This window comes from Monomorium pharaonis, chromosome 2 (assembly GCF_013373865.1).
Source record: "Monomorium pharaonis isolate MP-MQ-018 chromosome 2, ASM1337386v2, whole genome shotgun sequence".
Classification (NCBI taxonomy): Eukaryota; Metazoa; Arthropoda; class Insecta; order Hymenoptera; family Formicidae; genus Monomorium; species Monomorium pharaonis.
Genome location: NC_050468.1, coordinates 10868009 through 10889159, shown reverse-complemented (window position 1 = coordinate 10889159; position 21151 = coordinate 10868009). Strand labels below are relative to the sequence as shown.

General features: G+C 31.0%; 1 protein-coding gene across 1 annotated transcript; it reads left to right on the top strand.

The window, feature by feature from the left end:
• The first annotated feature begins 1280 nt into the window (after positions 1-1280).
• LOC118644117 lies at positions 1281-9963 on the top strand. The gene is made up of 14 exons (XM_036283072.1): positions 1281-2306; positions 3670-3708; positions 4150-4448; positions 4524-4664; positions 4740-4916; positions 5021-5163; positions 5234-5611; positions 6191-6519; positions 6631-7253; positions 7492-8372; positions 8527-8656; positions 8733-8969; positions 9107-9460; positions 9870-9963. Exons 1-13 carry the CDS (start codon positions 2288-2290, stop codon positions 9413-9415), a joined length of 3705 nt encoding a protein of 1234 aa, XP_036138965.1. The 5' UTR covers positions 1281-2287; the 3' UTR covers positions 9416-9460; positions 9870-9963.
• The last annotated feature ends 11188 nt before the right edge of the window (positions 9964-21151 follow it).

Sequence of the window (21151 nt, the reverse complement as noted above, 5' to 3'; positions counted from 1 at the left end):
TCAACAAAAAATAAATCTTTGAATATAAATAATTATTATCTACAAACAAACTGTTTACCAAAGTAAAATTACAGATAAGAGTAATTAATAATACAAGATATCTTGAAATTATCGAGTGCTCTTTTAACAACAGATTTTTTGCCTAAATTTAAATTCAATTTTTTTATAGCGAAATATAAAGTATCAATAATTTCTAAATTAATAAAGTTAGAAAAAAAACATATTTCATGATCCATATCTTATTAAATTTTACAAAGTTAAATAAATACTACATTTATGAGTTAATTTTTTATTCATATTTAGTTAACATCAACTAAATTGACTGTTTACATATTTACAATTAGTATTTTCTTTTACCTATATAAAATTATCTAAATAAAAAAATGACTTTATTGTTTCTCATATCATTAAAATGTATATTTCTTCTTTTATTTAAGATAAAGGAAGTGTTATTATAGAGACGTTATAAGTGTTATAAATGTTATTATATAAGAATAAAGTATGTATCCTTAGCCTCAACCTCCAAGTTACAAATTTATTTTAACAGGAGAATTTTTCAAAGTGACAGTTTTAAACAGATTGCACAGATCAGAAAATAGGAGTTCAATACAAAAATTACACAAAACTATAAGTTCAAAAATTTTTACAAGAAATTTTGTTAATTATTATTATATGAGTTATTTTGTTGTACATTTTTTATTTTTAGATGTTGATGCAAACTAAAAGAAAATATATATCTTACAAAATATATATATACATATTTTGTCAGATTAAATTATTTGAAAAACTCTTGTTTTTAAAAAATAAAAATTTAGAAATAAAAATCTAAATACATTGTTTTTATATTCTAAATTACGTTTTGTTTAATTGTAATATTATAAATTGTCTAGATAAGACAATTTTATCTGTTATCTAGATACATTTAAAATTATCATTATATATACTTTATTTAAATAATTTGAAATATTATATTATAATATTATTATTATTATTTTAAATAATTTTAATTATTAAGTTATCTAAATGCACTGGTTACAACCAAACAAAACTATATAATAAGACAAGAAAATTGTAATAAATTGTAATAAATGATAACCACTTTTGACATTTTAGTTCAATTTAAAATTCACATTAAAAAAATGTGTCAATGAAAGGACATTTTATATTCCAAGACACTCAGTATAACACAATGAGATGGCAGATATACTTTGTGCACATTGGTGTGTTGTTATTACGTAAAAGCGCTGGTAAACACGCAATCGTTTTTGTTTTTTTTTTTTGTTTTTATCAAACTTTCGGTGATTATTTATGCGATCAATGGAAAAATTGTTCAATTATTTTTTCGATAATTGCTTGTGATTATCGTAATTAATCCAGAAACACGTTACAAAAAAAGTCGCCTCAAAGAAATTAAATTTGCTACAACACTAAAGTACTAAAACTTTATCTTCAATAATTGATAAACGAAAAAATAACCAAATTGCTTCTTAGGTTCTATATTTTACAAATACATTATCTATTCTTCCTTATCGTTTCTACGTTAACAACAACGTTTTTATATTTAATATAAAATTGCAATGCTATTTCTCTAATAGTGAGTCAAATTCTAAAATCAACGCTTTTTTACATATATATAGCCTGCTTATTTCGATCTCGCTAAAGATCTTTTTATTGAGTAACCACTATTTCTCCTGACACTTTTGTCCTCATTATTAATATCACATCGTTATTAATATCTTTGTAAAGTTGGCCTCTTGTAAAATTTATGCTCTTTTCAATGCTCTTTATTCGACTTACAGACTTATTACTGCTTTTATCTCAATATGCCGACTGTTTGGAATAAAGTATTTAACAGTTTCTCTTTTCCGGTGCATTATTGAGAGCAGCGATGCATGGCGTGTGCATAAAGATAAAATCGTGGAACTCAGATCTGTGTAATTTAGGCAGAAAGAGACAGAGAGAAGCAAAATATTTTTTCAATGAAGAAGAAACTGACGGTAAAGAGTGTCAATCATGATTAATCTGACGTGCAAATTATTTTTTAATATACATGCGTGCATTTTTAAAGTAACAGTTGCAGTGGGGCTTGATGCCCGAAAGGGGTTATCTTTATGATTACCGGCATGATTCTCTTTCTCTTTCTCTCCGTAACGTGTAACACCCTTTCGGCGCGAGGTTATCGGTTTGTCCGCTTTTTTCGCATTTTACCGGCAATTAGAGAATTTTGCGACCTATAAAAGCGGGAGAATCCCGCGTTCCCTACCAGTCTTACATCAGGGGCCACACTATGATGAATGCCCTTACTGGTAAGTCGTTCGGTATCGAAGAAGTGTTTTCGTGCTTCCGAATCTCGCGCTTCGACAGAGTTTGTCTCTTTTTTTTTCTCTCTCTTTCTTTTGCAACTCCCGCGACAAGTGCAATGTGCATAATTGTGAGAAATATAGGTGTCCTAACACTCCATTGCTCTCGTATGAAGCAAACGCACAGTTCACATTTGATTCTTTTAATTGAATGTGGCTTAATTAAAAGTTGACGCTGAACCGTTCTAACTTTTCATTTACAATCTTCTAGTCTAGAATATATTTGCATAACTGTTCTTTTTTCTAATATAATTTTTGTTAAGAACTTTAAAAGTGTAATGTGATTTATCTGAGCGCGGCGCTTACTGCGAGAACAATTCGTACAATTGACGCGACTGTTGCTAAACTGCTTTAAAAAAAACAGTTGATGTTACATCCTTTGTATTAATTTGATGTAACACAGACTATATTTGTTATTTTCATTTTTTTTTAATTTTAACAATAATCTTCAAAATGTGATCAAAAAAACTATGTGACAACATCAAATTAAGCAATGATACTTATAGGCGCAACACTACATACAATACATTTATGGAATAAAAGTAATAAAGCATTAAGCCCTTCCTTATCATATACGCGGATTATGCTTTAAAAATTAAGAACTGCAAATTGGAGATTAGAATTTAATCAACCTGAAGGAAACGGATTAAAATTAAATTTATCTTATTAGTCAATTCTTCAAAAATCGTTAATTCAAAATTCTCAATCTCTAATGCGTAGTTTGATATGGGCTTAATTTATCTTCACATCGATTGCTCGGCTGTCATCTATTCAATTGTTCTTAAGTCACAAAGATTTTCAGTTTTACATTTTTAGAAACACTTTGAATTTAAAAAAATTCAAAAGCAGTTAATTTAAATTCCGGTAAAAAATTGTTTATATAAAAACGTTTATAAATATATATAATTTTAAAAAATGTCCATATATGTATGTTTATACTAATTTCTATTTCTTTTTTAATTTTTGTTTGGTGTAAAAGAGTAATAGTTATACTAAAAAGACAAAAACTAATTAAAAGGATAATTTTCACATTGTTTCTTTTACAAAAAGTTAAGTATGAAAAAATGAAAAAATTACCTATGTATAACCATATATATTTCTTAAATCATAAATAATTCAAGTACTTCTTTAATTACTGGAGTTATTTACATTTTTGTAGCTCAGATGTATGTACATTAAAATTTTACAATTACTTAAAAAATATATTAATTCAAATTTCACATTTTCTAGTAACTGCTCTTTTCATATATCTTAAAAAGTTTTAATGCATAATACATTATATTACACTATATATAAATTGTGTTTTCAGTATTACTGCTGTGCCTAACGGCCGGGTATGCGTTACCAGGTAAGTTTTACTTTTCTTATTTAATAACAGAGAGAAAAAAATATTTGTCTTATCTCAAATTTTGTTTTTTATGTTTAACATATAATATCAGACTGTTAATTAAAATTATTTCTTTGGAAAAAGTCAATTATTTTTTAAGGAAAAAGATGCATATTTGTTATATTATAAGGAATTATATTGCACGTAATGTAGTCCGATTTCAATGATTTAATAAAAATAAAATTACTTTGATCTTTCTTTTTCTCAATGTCATAAATCATTATAAATAATTAAGCATTATTTGGTTTAAATTAATTAATAAATTTTAAGAAAATAGAATGGTTTAATCTGTGTTTACACAGAATGTTTATTAAAGTAGAATTAATTAAGGTTATTACAGTAGAACGTGAAATTATAATAGATAAGTTAATTTGTACATTTTAAATCGGTATAATATTTCAGTACACTTTCCTGCTGAGAAAACGGTTATTTACAATTACTATGCCGACGTGAAAACTGGGGTTTTTGAACCAACGCATTATATCTCCCAATTCAGTCTCGCAGGACAACTTCACATAACGAAGGATGTCAGTGATTCGACTTTAAATAATGCCTATTACGTCAAATTGAACAACGTAAAGTATGGCATGTACAATGGCATGGTTACCATGTCTCAGCCGGCCGAAGTTCTTCATGAACTCGGAGAAGCCGCACAAGAAATCCAAGAGCCGTTCATGATCGTTTACGACGAATATGGCAAGGTAAATATCCGAATTCTTAACGTAACATAAATTATTCCTGGCGATTTTATCTGCATGTTGAACATTCTATTTCAGTTCCAAGGCATCAAAATGCCGGAAACAGAGAGCGGTTGGTCTAGAAACATCAAGCAAGCTATTGCCTCGATGCTGCAATTGGATTTAGCTCATATACACATGGAAACTCCGATGAAACCGCACGCTTTCATCACGCAGGAGGTAGGTAACGACTGATGGGAACATCCAGCAAAAGCGTGTCTGTTTCAAAATGTTCTCTTTGGTTGTTACCACTAGAACACTATCCACGGTACCTGCCAAGTCGCCTACGATGTTCACCCGAAGGTCGCATCAAATATGGAAAACGTCAACGTTTTCATGGTCACTAAAATGCACGATATGAGGAACTGCAGCCACTTCGTTCAGCGCGTCTTCGATCACAACGAATGTGAGAAATGTCATATGGAGCCTGTGGTAAATTTCTATTATTTTGCCTTGAAAGGTTTCTTTTATGGAATCTTTTATTTAAATTCTAGCTAAACTAGATTATAATTAATCTATATTTTTTTTAATTTCAGGATGACGTGGTTACTTCCGCCAATAGAGTCTTCGAGATCAAGCAGCAGGATAATGACATTCTCATCAAGCGTCTGGTTGCTCACTCAACTATCGTTTATTCCCCTTGGAATAGCCAATCTGATACTCACTATGTCTCGACTAAGTAATTATATGATCATTATCGTACCGTACAATTGCACCGGCGATCATATTAATTTTATTTGTTATTTCAGCACTACTTTGGATCTGCATTCCGTAGTACAAATGACGGAAGTTCCTGTGTTGGCTGTGAATGTTCAGAATGTGCCTATTATTCGTGACATTACTTTCAACAAACCGATAGGAAATTATGCTTCCCACGCTGCCGAAGATCTCACTCATGGTCGACATATTGTGAAATTGGACACGCTCATCCCTAAACTTAAGAAGATGTTGGTCGAAGCTGCTGATTATCTCGAAGAAAATCACTTGGAAGCCAAAGAACCCGAATGGAAGCACGGGCAAACTATCAACAGGCTGCAGCACACTATGAGCTACATGGATCTGGGTTCGCTGGAGCAAGTTTACAATGCCATTCAGGATCCAAAGACCCCCAAGGAAGTCACGATGAAGTGAGTAATATTTGATTATTTCAGACTTTGTGCTATAACAGAGTTAACTAGCATTAAACAGTAAAAAAAGATTTGTTACAAATAATAATTAACACTAGACTGTTTATTTAAGTAAATACAAATATATAACGACGTACCAATTGCAATCGATGCTGCAATTGGTACTTAATAATCTTTTACATGTAAATCTTAAATACATTTTAAATACCAAACACAGTCAATCTTGAAGTTAGAAATAATATCAAATTAGAATTGATCGTCAAGTTCTTTACAGTATTGTAAGATGTTTATAGCATCGTTATTAACAATCAAATTGACGATTAGTTTTAATTTGTAATATTTTTTTAGCTTTAATTTATGGTTGTGTTTAAAATCGAGTTTGACCATTGCATTGTTTAAAATGTGTTTGGGCGAGCAATAAAACTAAAAAGGTATTTAAAATTTATATATAAAAGATTATTAACCATCAGCCTCGACCGTTGGTGTTTTTTTTTGTTATTTGTTAATAATTTTAAAGCAACGTAATATAATCACAATTTTGCCTGACGTAAAATAAAAGAAAACATTGGGACTTTAAAGGAATATCTTCTTGCGAATGATTCCAACTGTGGGCACAGCCGCCGCCAGCTATTTTGTACGAAATGTTGTCCGTAAGCATAAAGTCAACGAAGATACTGCTGTCGCAATGTTGATGAAATTGCCGATGCATGTCAAAGTACCATCTGAAGGATTACTTCTGGAAATGGAAGACCTGTTAAAATTCGGTAGCACTGTATCACCGCTTGTCAGAAAGACCAGCATCCTCTCCTTCTCCATTTTGATTCGCAAGACGTTCATGCATCAGCAGAGCGATATCGTCAATCCTCTTCTGGAAAGATATCTTCACCGTTTCCTCGATCATCTTAAGAGTAATTATCTATACTAAGTATTAAAAGCACGCAGCAAAAGTGAATCTTATATAATGTAAAGTACAAATATACATTTAAAACGCTAATCAATCCTTTTCACAAATGTTTCAGATGAACAATCATACGATATGAAAATGGTATATCTGATGGCAATAAAGAACGTACAAGTCGGCAATATTGAAAAGCTTTTAGAACCAATTATCCGTGGCGAACTTATGATATCCGAGAATCATCCATATCATATTCGCGTTCAAGCAATCTGGGCCATCAAGAAGGCAGTCGCCGACAAAGTCGAGTACACTCATAACTTGCTCTGGCCTATTCTCGTTGATGTCAGTCAACCACTACCTATGAGGCTTGTCGCTTATGATGTCTTAATGAGCCAAATGCCAAACATGCAACGTATGATGAACATTTACTGGCTCATGAATTCTGAGCGGAACAACCATCTGTACAACTATCATCTTACTACCCTAAAAGGACTAGCTAATTCCGTTGATCCTTGTCTTATGCCAGTTCGCGAAATGGCCAGGAAGATTTTACGTTTCACAGCAATCAGACCAGTCACCACTATGCTTTCGTCTAAACAGTTTGTTGACTATACAGATCCTATATACGAATACGGTGAATCCCTGAATATCGCCTGGGTTCTCGACGAAATGACCGGTATGCCACAGGCTGGATACTTCGAAAAGCACATCTCGGTCTCCCGTAAATCCGTCGATAAAATTGGCGTGAGTAATACACCAACTTTGAAATAACTTCGTGACACCCGAAATATTGGCATGTCTAGCAAAAATCTTTAAAAATGAATAAAACATTTTTATCGATCTTTCCCAGATAACACAAAAGTGAAAAATTGGATCAAAAGATGTCTTAGCCCATTTAGACTTTGTGTTGTTTAGATTTAAATTTCTTTAGAATTTAAAAATGTGCATATGCGTGCAATAGATTTATTTAAATTTCTTTTAGATCTACTGGAATGTCTATGGCCTTGATGAAATGATGAAAGTGGTTAAGAAGGAATTGGTCGGCACCACAGTAGAAAACCTCAACAACAAGAACGTACAGAACATTTTACTCCGCGCCGCTCAGGACATGCCAATGAAGAAACTCATTCACGTTGACATCTGCATCACGCTGAACGGTCTCGTCATCATTACACAACACTTGGATCAAAACACCTTCAAAAATATGTTGAACGAAATGCATCAGCTAAAACAGATAATGACCGCCAATTTCCAGGATATCTTATACGAGACTCTTTACGAGATGCAAGTGCCCACTGATATGGGTTTGCAGGGAGTTTTTAGTACTAAGATACCTCAATTGTGGTCGCTAAAGTTCAACAACGTTTATACCGAGGTCAAGAAACCGTCGGTGAATATGAAGTTCGATGTCGACGCTCGCATCTGGAGGCATGGCGAATACGCCATGTCAATCTATAACCCGATTGTCGACGTTTGGCACTCAATTCGTCGCGCCACTGTCCAGGACACCGTCGTACCTATGCAGATGAGCGTCGGTTACAATCACGAAGCGAAGAGCCTTAAGATCAGCATGCCGAGACTGCCGGTCAATAAACTATCAGTTACGGGAATACGGTCCTACGCGAAAAACCTGGTGACCGTCACCGAGGACGAGCAAGATGTTCTCAAGACCTGCTGCGCTACCTGCCATCATCACACAGTCGTCACCACCGGCGAGAAAAAGAATCATCACGTCGCTATGGATTCTAAAGATGTAGGCCTCAAATACAGCATGTCAATCTTCGATTGCGAGAACGAGATGACCCCGATGACTAACGCCCAGGAATGGCAACGTGTGCTCTCCATGGAACACAAGAACACCTGGTAAGTAACAAATAGAGTGCAATCTAATTTAATCTATCGCTATTGATCTTTCTTTTGTGTTATAAAATAAACACAATGTAGAGTCAAACAACAACGAGTATCGATTGTCAATGCAACTTCTTAGAAAAAAATTACCATGTAACTTATTCATTAGGAATTCGAAGCTCCTTCATTACGTTATGGCCATTCGCCAAAAAATGATCAACGAGCAGATATCAGCGGAAATAGGCAACTGTGGAGTACTATGGAAGATGGAACCCAGCATCATTTATCCTACATCGCATGTAAGCAGTCAAAAATCTCCATCTTAGAGAAAGAAATAATTTCAACATTTTTATCTTGTCATTTTCTTTTTGTCAGGTCGATTTGAACGTAAAAATGAATATGGAAGATACCGATCGCCTTGATGAAAAGATTCACGCTCTTAGCAGCAACAAGATCAACATACGCGGTACCCTCGAGGCCAAAGCAGCTTCCACAAACGAGTCCGTCCGCTCGTGGGACATGAATATGAACATTGACATGTCTTCGGGACACATAGTCAACAATTTCAAACTTCAGATGATGAGACAGACTCCAGGAGAGAAGAATTGGAAGGTATGTTTAACTTAACTTAATTTGTCTTAATTATAAAACAAATTAATTCAAGTTACAAATGGATGAAAAACTCAATCAGATTAAAATAACATTATCGATCATGAGATTCCCATTTTTCTTTTTACTTCTACTTCTAGATTTGCGTAGACGCTCAGAAGACCTACCCGGTCGTCGAAACAGATCCCTTGAAGATTGACACCACTAAAGAGGAGACCAACAACAAGATAACCGTCACAGCAGGATTTACGGATGAAGATAAGTGTGTTCGTGACGATATGATGATCACGATGACCATTAAGGGCGAAATGACAGAAGAACAGAAGAGGCATCTGATGCACGATAACGTACATGGTGCTTGCACTAAAGATGTCCAGAACCCGCAATTCCAAATCAAACAAGGTCATGTTGCCAAAACCATGAATTGTGTTCGTGAGATGTTACAATAATACACGACTTTGAAGAAATACACTGTTAACGCAACGTATAAGAAGGTAAGAAGAAGTAAATTTATTGGTCGAAACAAAATTTTGTCCTACATATAATAATTTAATGTAAAATTATAAAAATAAAATTTAAATTATAATAATACATATATATATATATATATGTATTATTATAATTATATATATATATATATATATATATATATATATGTATGTATGTATAAAATACACAAATGTAAAATAACGACGTATAACTAGCTCCCTAATTTTTTTTTAATCTTGTCTTTTAAATCTGTTTTGTTTGAGTTTCCGTTGTTTCGTCTCGTTATTATATTACGTTAAAATAACTTTTTCATTTACTTGCAAATATTATAAAGAAGAATATTATACAAACGTGGAAAAAATTGCTCCAAATATCAGTATCACAGATATTAGCAAGAAAACGTGGTTCTTTCAGGTGCCTGTACAAGTATTATCGTACATCGCCATGATTGAAGATCACATTCGCGCGTTGCATTTGCCGTACGTGAAATATATGGTAGATCGTGTTAAGAGCGGTAACGCGAAGGTTGTAGTCGAGTATTCCTCCGATCTAAGCCATGTCAATGCAACCGTCGTCACTCCGGTAAGCGGATATGAGTACGTCCAAGTCCCGTTGCAACAACATCTCTTCGAGGGCATGGTCATGAATAAACCGATGCTGCATCCACAATGGCATCCTATGATGGATAATACTCGTTTTTCCGTAGGAGTTATGCATAAAATGACCCAAGGCCAAGCTAGTAAGTGTTATGATACTAAGAATAAATCGTTTTTCTTATTTAAATATTAAAGTACACTCATACATTTTCAGTGTTCGAAATGACGTAACTTCTTATTTGTAACTTATTTGTAATTTTATTAAACTTTTCTCTCGCAGAGATCTGTACCATCTACCCACAAGTCTTGGTCACCTTGGATGAGGGCGTACTTCCATTCGTAATGTTCGATAAATGGACTCTTGTATCTGGCGATCATATCGACAGCACGTACGCCATTTTCGTGAAGTCCGTGCAAAATACTAAATTAGCCGTAAAGATGTACGTCGCCGATCACGAAATGGAGATCGTACCGAACGAGCTCAGTGCCCTCGTTACTATTGATGGCCAGACAATCGATCAATATGAAAAGGGAGTCATAGTGCCGAAAGACGAGCCACAGTCTTACGCGTTCAAGTAAGCGACGATAAATCGACCGAAAATTTAAAACGACCGAAATCGGCAGAAAATTTAAAAGATATTAATCGTATTAAAATACAATTTTCATTTGCAGACTCACCGAGAATTACAAACATCTTGTGGTCCAATCTCAACGTGTACCGATTGTAATAATGTGGACTCCTAGCACCATGACCGTAATGCTGGATAGTAATCTGCAAGGTCACGTGACCGGTATGTGCGGACACATGGACGGCACGCATAAAGAGAAACTTCCTAAAGTTTATACCGATGTCAATCTTTAATTACATAATCTAACTTGAAACTCATTTTTTTCTTGTCTAATTAAAATTAACTTTGAGTACCAAGTTTAAATAATTAACATAAGTATAGAGCACAATTTTGTTCACTAACAAAATACAGCATGACGATAGAATAGAAACAAAAAGAGAAATAACACAATAAACTTTTATTTTCCACGTTTATCTGTATTAATTTATTTATTCCTTTGATTTATAAATATTTATCCGGATAAACGCATAACGTGTAATAGCATTATAAATTAACAAAGATTTTGCACTGATTACACTAAAATAATTCATCAAGTTTTGTAATAGTTTTGTCAAAATATAATTTCTAAATAATGGTTGTCAAAAATTAGAAAAAAATTTGAATTTAACATATAAATATTTTATAATTATTTTGAAAGCCATTTGATTATTGAAAATTTTTGCCATGCCTAACATGTAATACTTTAAATTATAATATTTCCACGTAATAATTTAGAAATAATTTAGAAATAGATAATTGTAACATAATAACATAGCAATTACACGGAAATTAGTTAAAATTTTATTTTAACTAAATTATTATAATCTAATTGTATATGGCACTTAATAAAACTAATACAAATACTATAGCCGACAATTTGTAAAGTTTTACATCTGTAATAATTTGTATATCGACACTTATATGTGTAATTAATCTACTGACGTCTGCAGCATTTCGTAATCTACGCATATCACATCGCACGTAATACATGTGATATGTTATCATCCATAACATAAAAAACCGTGATTGTTGGCGATAACAGACGTTAATTACATTACTTTGCGACAATTAGTTGTCGCTCTGCGACATGTGTTTCACGTGAAAACTAAACTTAGGCCAATGCCAGAAAATTTCGGTATTAAGAATTTGCGATAACGTTGCACATCGCAATACTACTTTATTGTTATAAATCGCAAACAGTATTTCATCGACCTATGTAAAACATAATATCAACATTACTTGGAAAAATCACGCACTATATAATAGAGCCTCGGAAATTCAGAAAAAATACGAGCCGGGCAAGCTAAGTTTTTGCTTCACCATAATCCCGTTGGTTGATTTTAATCATTTAATTATTTAATCATCAAGCCCGTTTAAGCAATTTTTTAATAGATGTTTATTAAACTTCTTTAAGTCTGTTTTTAAATATACTTGGCTAACTGTATTGATCTCAAATTTATTTTGTAAAGCACGCGTTTATGTACTTGGCGTATCTTTTTTACCTTTCTAAGGCTTTTTTATGGGATTTCACTCTATTTTGTAAAAATTAAAGAATAACTTCTTGTTTTAATTACATTAAGTTTCAATATACATACTTTTAAATGTGTTAATTTGATATGTATGTATGTATATATGTATATATTTTCCATAATTTATTTTATTTTATTTATTTTGTAAAAAATATGAATGCATTTTTAGCATTTTGAGGCCAATTGCATTTCTTTATAGTTAAATCATTTATTAACACCCATTTTGCGCTTTTAGTACATTTCATGTTTGTATAATGTACATCGATTATATTTTCATTGTGATAAAAGATTGCACTAATAATTTGATATTTATTTGCATTAAGAGATAAAGTTAAATTGAAATTATAAAATTATTTACTTTGCCCCTTTTTCCTTTCTTTCATTTTCTCGCACTCTCTTTTCCTCTTTCTTTTTCTCGTTTCTCTTTTATCATCGTTTTATTCTCTTTATTATACATACTACATATTATACATCTATAATTGTAATTATAGCTTGAATATTTAGAAACTTGTAATTTTATTAATTTTTTATTAATATTTTAGTATTAATATTTTTGACATTTTTACATATATATCATGTATTTGTTTATGTTATATATTTATTTCATTTTTATTAACTTATTAGATTTTTTTCACGTACCAACATTTACCATTTACATTACAAAATAATTTTATTAATATTTTGGTTTTATAAAATTGTATGTAGGCATATTGTGAAGCCCCTTGAAGGACAAACCGGCTTTTTGCGTGTATGTGTGCATGTATATGTGAATCTATGGGAAATATGTAAGTGATGAACTTTTTCGCACAAGAGATCTCGAAATTTCAGAATTATTAAGTTTATTATATTTTTTTCGCGTACCATATTCGCGTACAATATTCACCACTTACATTACAAAATAATTTTATTTTAGTTTTATAAAATTATATGTGGGCACATTGTGAAGCCCCTTTATGGACAAACTGGCTTTGCGTGTGTGTGTACATACATGTGAATCTGTAGAACATAACTCAAATGAGCTATTTCGCGCAAGAGATTACGAGATCTCAAAAATGAGTGTACCAATTTTAATCGGAGTGGTCGCAATCGACAGCTCACATCAATAGTATCCTATCTAAAAAAGGATCCTTCTATCCTTTCTAAAAAAGGGCATGGCATCGATACTCGCATCTCTCGAAGTATTGTTGTCGCTTTTCCGCGATGCCGATTAAACGTGTGTGAAATTAGCATCTCAAAGTTTAGCATCTCATAAAAATACTGCAGAATTACTTGCATCCAGCATAGTTCTACAGTTCTTGATAGGTTTCAACAATAGTTCCGTTGAATTATCTATTTTAATTAAATTTTTATAAATGAGATGCTAATAGTTCCGATGAATTATCTATTTTAATTAAATTTTTATAAATGAGATGCTAACTTCCAAAATCACATAATAGCATCACACCGTATTTTGAATATACGACCATAGAGAAGACTAAATCTAAGAGTTCTATCGTTTAGAGACGTCCTAACAATAGTTCAGATGATTAAATTAATGAAAAAATAATTTTTTGTTACAAAACATACGTATATATGCGTGTACGTCTGCGCACGTGAATTTGGTGTAACTGGCATCTCAGATAGACAAAGTTAATTAATTTAAAAATTTTAAAAGTATTTTTCAACAACTATCTAGATGGAAAACTTATATTTATAGGACTATACATGATATACTGGTTGAATATTGACAGTTTTATTTCTCTTAACGAAGTTCCCATATAGATACGTAAAAGAACAATAATTTTCTAAAGAGTTTCGGTAATATACATAACTAAAACATTTTTTAAACAATTATTTTGCCCCAAAAAATTGAATTTTGAGGGCTAGACGTAAGATGCTGGTCGAATATCGACAGATCTATTTATTTTAACGTAATTCTCATATATTTCGGGACGCGTACAATATGTTTCTATAAAGTTTAGGTGTTATAAATAATTAAAACGTTTTTTAAACAATTATTTTGCCCAAAAAACTTGAACTTTTAAGGCTACACATCAAGTGCTAATCGAATACCGACAGATCTATTTATTTTAACGTAATTCTCATATAGTTCGGGACGCGTACAATATGTTTCTATAAAGTTCAGGTGATATAATTAATTAGAACATTTTTTAAACAATTATTTTTCCCGAAAAACTTGAACTTCTAAGGCTACTCGTCAAGTGCTAATCGAATATCGACAGATCTATTTATTATAACGTAATTCTCATATAGTTAGGGACGCGTACAATATGTTTCTATAAAGTTCAGGTGATATAATTAATTAGAACATTTTTTAAACAATTATTTTTCCCGAAAAACTTGAATTTCTAAGGCTACTCGTCAAGTGCTAATCGAATATCGACAGATCTATTTATTATAACGTAATTCCCATATAGATAGGGACGCGTACAATATGTTTCTATAAAGTTCAGGTGATATAATTAACTAAAACATTTTTTAAACAATTATTTTGCCCGAAAAACTTGAATTTCTGAGGCTACACGTCAAGTGCTAATCGAATATCAACAGATCTATTTATATTAACGTAATTCTCATATAGTTCGGGACGCGTACAATATGTTTCTATAAAGTTCAGGTGATATAATTAATTAAAACATTTTTTAAACAATTATTTTTCCCGAAAGACTTGAATTTCTAAGGCTACTCGTCAAGTGCTAATCGAATATCGACAGATCTATTTATTATAACGTAATTCTCATATAGTTCGGGACGCGTACAATATGTTTCTATAAAGTTCAGATGATATAATTAATTAGAACATTTTTTAAACAATTATTTTGCCCAAAAAACTTGAATTTCTAAGGCTACACGTCAAGTGCTAATCGAATATCGACAGATCTATTTATTTTAACGTAATTCTCATATAGTTCGGGACGCGTACAATATGTTTCTATAAAGTTCAGGTGATATAATTAATTAGAACATTTTTTAAACAATTATTTTTCCCGAAAAACTTGAATTTCTAAGGCTACTCGTCAAGTGCTAATCGAATATCGACAGATTTATTTATTATAACGTAATTCTCATATAGTTAGGGACGCGTACAATATGTTTCTATAAAATTCAGGTGATATAATTAATTAGAACATTTTTTAAACAATTATTTTTCCCGAAAAACTTGAATTTCTAAGGCTACCCGTCAAGTGCTAATCGAATATCGACAGATCTATTTATTTTAACGTAATTCTCATATAGTTCGGGACGCGTACAATATGTTTCTATAAAGTTCAGATGATATAATTAATTAGAACATTTTTTAAACAATTATTTTGCCCAAAAAACTTGAATTTCTAAGGCTACACGTCAAGTGCTAATCGAATATCGACAGATCTATTTATTTTAACGTAATTCTCATATAGTTCGGGACGCGTACAATATGTTTCTATAAAGTTCAGATGATATAATTAATTAGAACATTTTTTAAACAATTATTTTGCCCAAAAAACTTGAATTTCTAAGGCTACACGTCAAGTGCTAATCGAATATCGACAGATCTATTTATTTTAACGTAATTCTCATATAGTTCGGGACGCGTACAATATGTTTCTATAAAGTTCAGGTGATATAATTAATTAGAACATTTTTTAAACAATTATTTTTCCCGAAAAACTTGAATTTCTAAGGCTACTCGTCAAGTGCTAATCGAATATCGACAGATCTATTTATTATAACGTAATTCTCATATAGTTAGGGACGCGTACAATATGTTTCTATAAAGTTCAGGTGATATAATTAATTAGAACATTTTTTAAACAATTATTTTTCCCGAAAAACTTGAATTTCTAAGGCTACTCGTCAAGTGCTAATCGAATATCGACAGATCTATTTATTATAACGTAATTCTCATATAGTTAGGGACGCGTACAATATGTTTCTATAAAGTTCAGGTGATATAATTAACTAAAACATTTTTTAAACAATTATTTTGCCCGAAAAACTTGAATTTCTGAGGCTACACGTCAAGTGCTAATCGAATATCGACAGATCTATTTATATTAACGTAATTCTCATATAGTTCGGGACGCGTACAATATGTTTCTATAAAGTTCAGGTGATATAATTAATTAGAACATTTTTTAAACAATTATTTTTCCCGAAAAACTTGAATTTCTAAGGCTACTCGTCAAGTGCTAATCGAATATCGACAGATCTATTTATTATAACGTAATTCTCATATAGTTAGGGACGCGTACAATATGTTTCTATAAAGTTCAGGTGATATAATTAATTAGAACATTTTTTAAACAATTATTTTTCCCGAAAAACTTGAATTTCTAAGGCTACTCGTCAAGTGCTAATCGAATATCGACAGATCTATTTATTTTAACGTAATTCTCATATAGTTCGGGACGCGTACAATATGTTTCTATAAAGTTCAGATGATATAATTAATTAGAACATTTTTTAAACAATTATTTTGCCCAAAAAACTTGAATTTCTAAGGCTACACGTCAAGTGCTAATCGAATATCGACAGATCTATTTATTTTAACGTAATTCTCATATAGTTCGGGACGCGTACAATATGTTTCTATAAAGTTCAGGTGATATAATTAATTAGAACATTTTTTAAACAATTATTTTTCCCGAAAAACTTGAATTTCTAAGGCTACTCGTCAAGTGCTAATCGAATATCGACAGATCTATTTATTATAACGTAATTCTCATATAGTTAGGGACGCGTACAATATGTTTCTATAAAGTTCAGGTGATATAATTAATTAGAACATTTTTTAAACAATTATTTTTCCCGAAAAACTTGAATTTCTAAGGCTACTTGTCAAGTGCTAATCGAATATCGACAGATCAATTTATTATAACGTAATTCTCATATAGTTAGGGACGCGTACAATATGTTTCTATAAAGTTCAGGTGATATAATTAACTAAAACATTTTTTAAACAATTATTTTGCCCGAAAAACTTGAATTTCTGAGGCTACACGTCAAGTGCTAATCGAATATCGACAGATCTATTTATATTAACGTAATTCTCATATAGTTCGGGACGCGTACAATATGTTTCTATAAAGTTCAGGTGATATAATTAATTAAAACATTTTTTAAACAATTATTTTGCCCAAAAAACATGAATTTTTAAGGCTGGACGTAAAGTGCTATTCGAATATCGACAGATTTATTTATTTGAACGTAATTCTCATATAGTTCGGGACGCGTACAATATGTTTCTATAAAGTTCAGGTGATATAATTAATTAGAACATTTTTTAAACAATTATTTTTCCCGAAAAACTTGAATTTCTAAGGCTACTTGTCAAGTGCTAATCGAATATCGACAGATCTATTTATTATAACGTAATTCTCATATAGTTAGGGACGCGTACAATATGTTTCTATAAAGTTCAGGTAATATAATTAACTAAAACATTTTTTAAACAATTATTTTGCCCGAAAAACTTGAATTTCTGAGGCTACACGTCAAGTGCTAATCGAATATCGACAGATCTATTTATATTAACGTAATTCTCATATAGTTCGGGACGCGTACAATATGTTTCTATAAAGTTCAGGTGATATAATTAATTAGAACATTTTTTAAACAATTATTTTTCCCGAAAAACTTGAATTTCTAAGGCTACTCGTCAAGTGCTAATCGAATATCGACAGATCTATTTATTATAACGTAATTCTCATATAGTTAGGGACGCGTACAATATGTTTCTATAAAGTTCAGGTGATATAATTAATTAGAACATTTTTTAAACAATTATTTTTCCCGAAAAACTTGAATTTCTAAGGCTACTCGTCAAGTGCTAATCGAATATCGACAGATCTATTTATTATAACGTAATTCTCATATAGTTAGGGACGCGTACAATATGTTTCTATAAAGTTCAGGTGATATAATTAATTAGAACATTTTTTAAACAATTGTTTTTCCCGAAAAACTTGAATTTCTAAGGCTACTCGTCAAGTGCTAATCGAATATCGACAGATCTATTTATTATAACGTAATTCTCATATAGTTAGGGACGCGTACAATATGTTTCTATAAAGTTCAGGTGATATAATTAACTAAAACATTTTTTAAACAATTATTTTGCCCGAAAAACTTGAATTTCTGAGGCTACACGTCAAGTGCTAATCGAATATCGACAGATCTATTTATATTAACGTAATTCTCATATAGTTCGGGACGCGTACAATATGTTTCTATAAAGTTCAGGTGATATAATTAATTAAAACATTTTTTAAACAATTATTTTGCCCAAAAAACATGAATTTTTAAGGCTGGACGTAAAGTGCTATTCGAATATCGACAGATCTATTTATTTGAACCTAATTCTCATATAGTTCGGGACGCGTACAATATGTTTCTATAAAGTTCAGGTGATATAATTAATTAAAACATTTTTTAAACAATTATTTTGCCCGGAAAACTCGAATTTTGGAGGCTAGACGTGAAGTGTTAATCAAATATCGACAGATTTATTTATTTTAACGCAGTTTTCATATAGTTCTGGACGCGAACAGTAATTTTCTAAATAGTTACGGTGATATAATTAATTAAAACATTTTTTAAAATATTATTTTGCCCGATAAACTTGAATTTTGGGGGCTAAAGGTGAGATGTTGTTTAAATATCGACAGTTCTATTTATTTCAACGCAATTCTCATATAGTTTCGGACGCGTACAATAAGTTTCTAAGAAGTTCCGGTAATATAATTAATTAAAACATTTTTTAAACAATTATTTTACCCGAAAAACTTGAATTTTGAAAGCTGGACCTGAAGTGCTTATTGAATATCGACATTTATTTATTTTAACGCAGTTTTCATATAGTTTCGGACGCGTACAATAATTTTCTAAAGAGTTCGCCAGAAAGTGAAAGTTTTGAAAATTGATTGAAAATTAACAGGTAACATTACATATAATATATTATAATTTTTAATTTATTTAAAGGGGATTAAGTATGGAGTGAAAGTATGTAAGAGTGATATTAAGAAACATGAAAATATAATATAATTACTAATTTGTGTTTAGAGAGAGAGAGAGGGGCGGAGGGTGGAGAGTGGGTGAGCGTGAGAGATAAAGACGAGGATTAAATAAGAAAGTAAAATGTAAGAGTAATATTGAACAATATGAAAATAATATAATTAATATCATTAATAATATAATTAGTAATTTAGAGAGGGGGAGAAGGAGCGTGAGATAGAGAAGGGCATTAAATATGATAAAGTGTGTGAGAGTAATATTACAGAAGAAAAAAAAGTGCTATGTTCAGTATAAAAATGCTAAGTGGCGCGCGCGAAGCGCGCGCATTGTTGTGTTCTAGTATCTAAAAAAGGAGATGTTAAATCGAATCGAATTTATTGTTGCCGCTTTTCCGAGATGCTGATTGGCTGTCTCGCTATCAGCATTGTAAAAACTAAGTTTCTGCAATAGGCTGACAATTGCAGAAACTATCGAGTTTTTACAATACACAGAGCATTGTAAAAACTAAGTTTCTGCAATAGGCTGACAATTGCAGAAACTATCGAATTTTTACAATACACAGAGAATTGTAAAAACTAATTTCAACAAAAGGCTGACAATTGCATAAAATATCGAATTTTTACAATACACAGAGCATTGTATTCGCACTTAACAAATCAAACTTTCGCCTAGGGATTCTCAAAGTAGAGTCTGTGCCCTTTAATTTAAAAAAAAAGTACATGTAATTTAGATGATATTTCGCAAAGTTGCATCACTTTGAAGATTGCCTAAAATTCGGTCAAAATTTTTGGCTCGTTTTATTTTGCGCCAGTGTATATATACATTAATATCTATAAAAAATAAAAAGTTTAAAAAAATTACAAGAATTAAGTGATAGGTAGAAGGAAATAGAGAAAGAGAGTGAGAGAGAGAGAGAGAAGGAAAGAGAGAGTGGGAGAGAGAGAGAAAGAGAGATTTCGGGAAGGTAACATTTGCGTTTTAAATATTTTGAAAAAAAGTAATCTTAAACTCTTAATTCTCATTTTTTATTAATTATCATTCTTAATAATTATTATTTTTTATTAATTATTATTTTCATTAAGTATCATCTGCGTTTTAATTGTTTTGACATTTTGTGTATTTTAATAGAAGAAAAGGAATAAGATTAGAGAGAAAGAATTGAAATCCAGAGAGTTTAAAAGGAAATCCAGAAAGTAAAAGTGTTGAAATTTGATTGAAAATTATCAGGTAATAATACATGTAATATTATAAATTTTAATTTATTAAAAAATTTAATTTTAATGATGTATTATTAAGGCATAAGATTAAAAAAAATTTAATTTTAAAGTTGTTGAATGCTTATTATTAGAAGTTGTTGAAATGGTCAGAGAGAGACAGTGAGTTTCGTCGAAAGAGATTAGAAAAGGAAATAGATTAGATAAAAGGAAATTGTTATTGAGAGAGATTAAACAAGAAAGCCAGAAAGTGAAAGTTTTGAAAATTGATTAAAAATTAACAGGTAACATTACATATAATATATTATAATTTTTAATTTATTTAAAGGGAATTAAGTATGGAGATAAAGTATGTAAAAGTGATATTAAGAAACATGAAAATATAATATAATTACTAATTTGTGTTTAGAGAGAGAGAGGTGGGGGAGGGGGGAGAGTGGGAGAGCGTGAGAGATAAAGAAGAGGATTAAATAAAAAAGTAAAGTGTAAGAGTAATATTGAACAATATGAAAATAATATAATTAATATCATTAATAATATAATTAGTAATTTAGAAAGAGGGAGAAGGAGCGTGAGATAGAGAAGGGCATTAAATATGATAAAGTGTATGAGAGTAATATTACAGAAGAAAAAAAGTGCAATGTTCAATATAAAAATGCTAAGTGGCGCGCGCGAAGCGCGCGCAATGTTGTGTTCTAGTATAACAAAATTGCTATTAGATTTTTGATTATGATTTTAGTTTCTGAGATATTT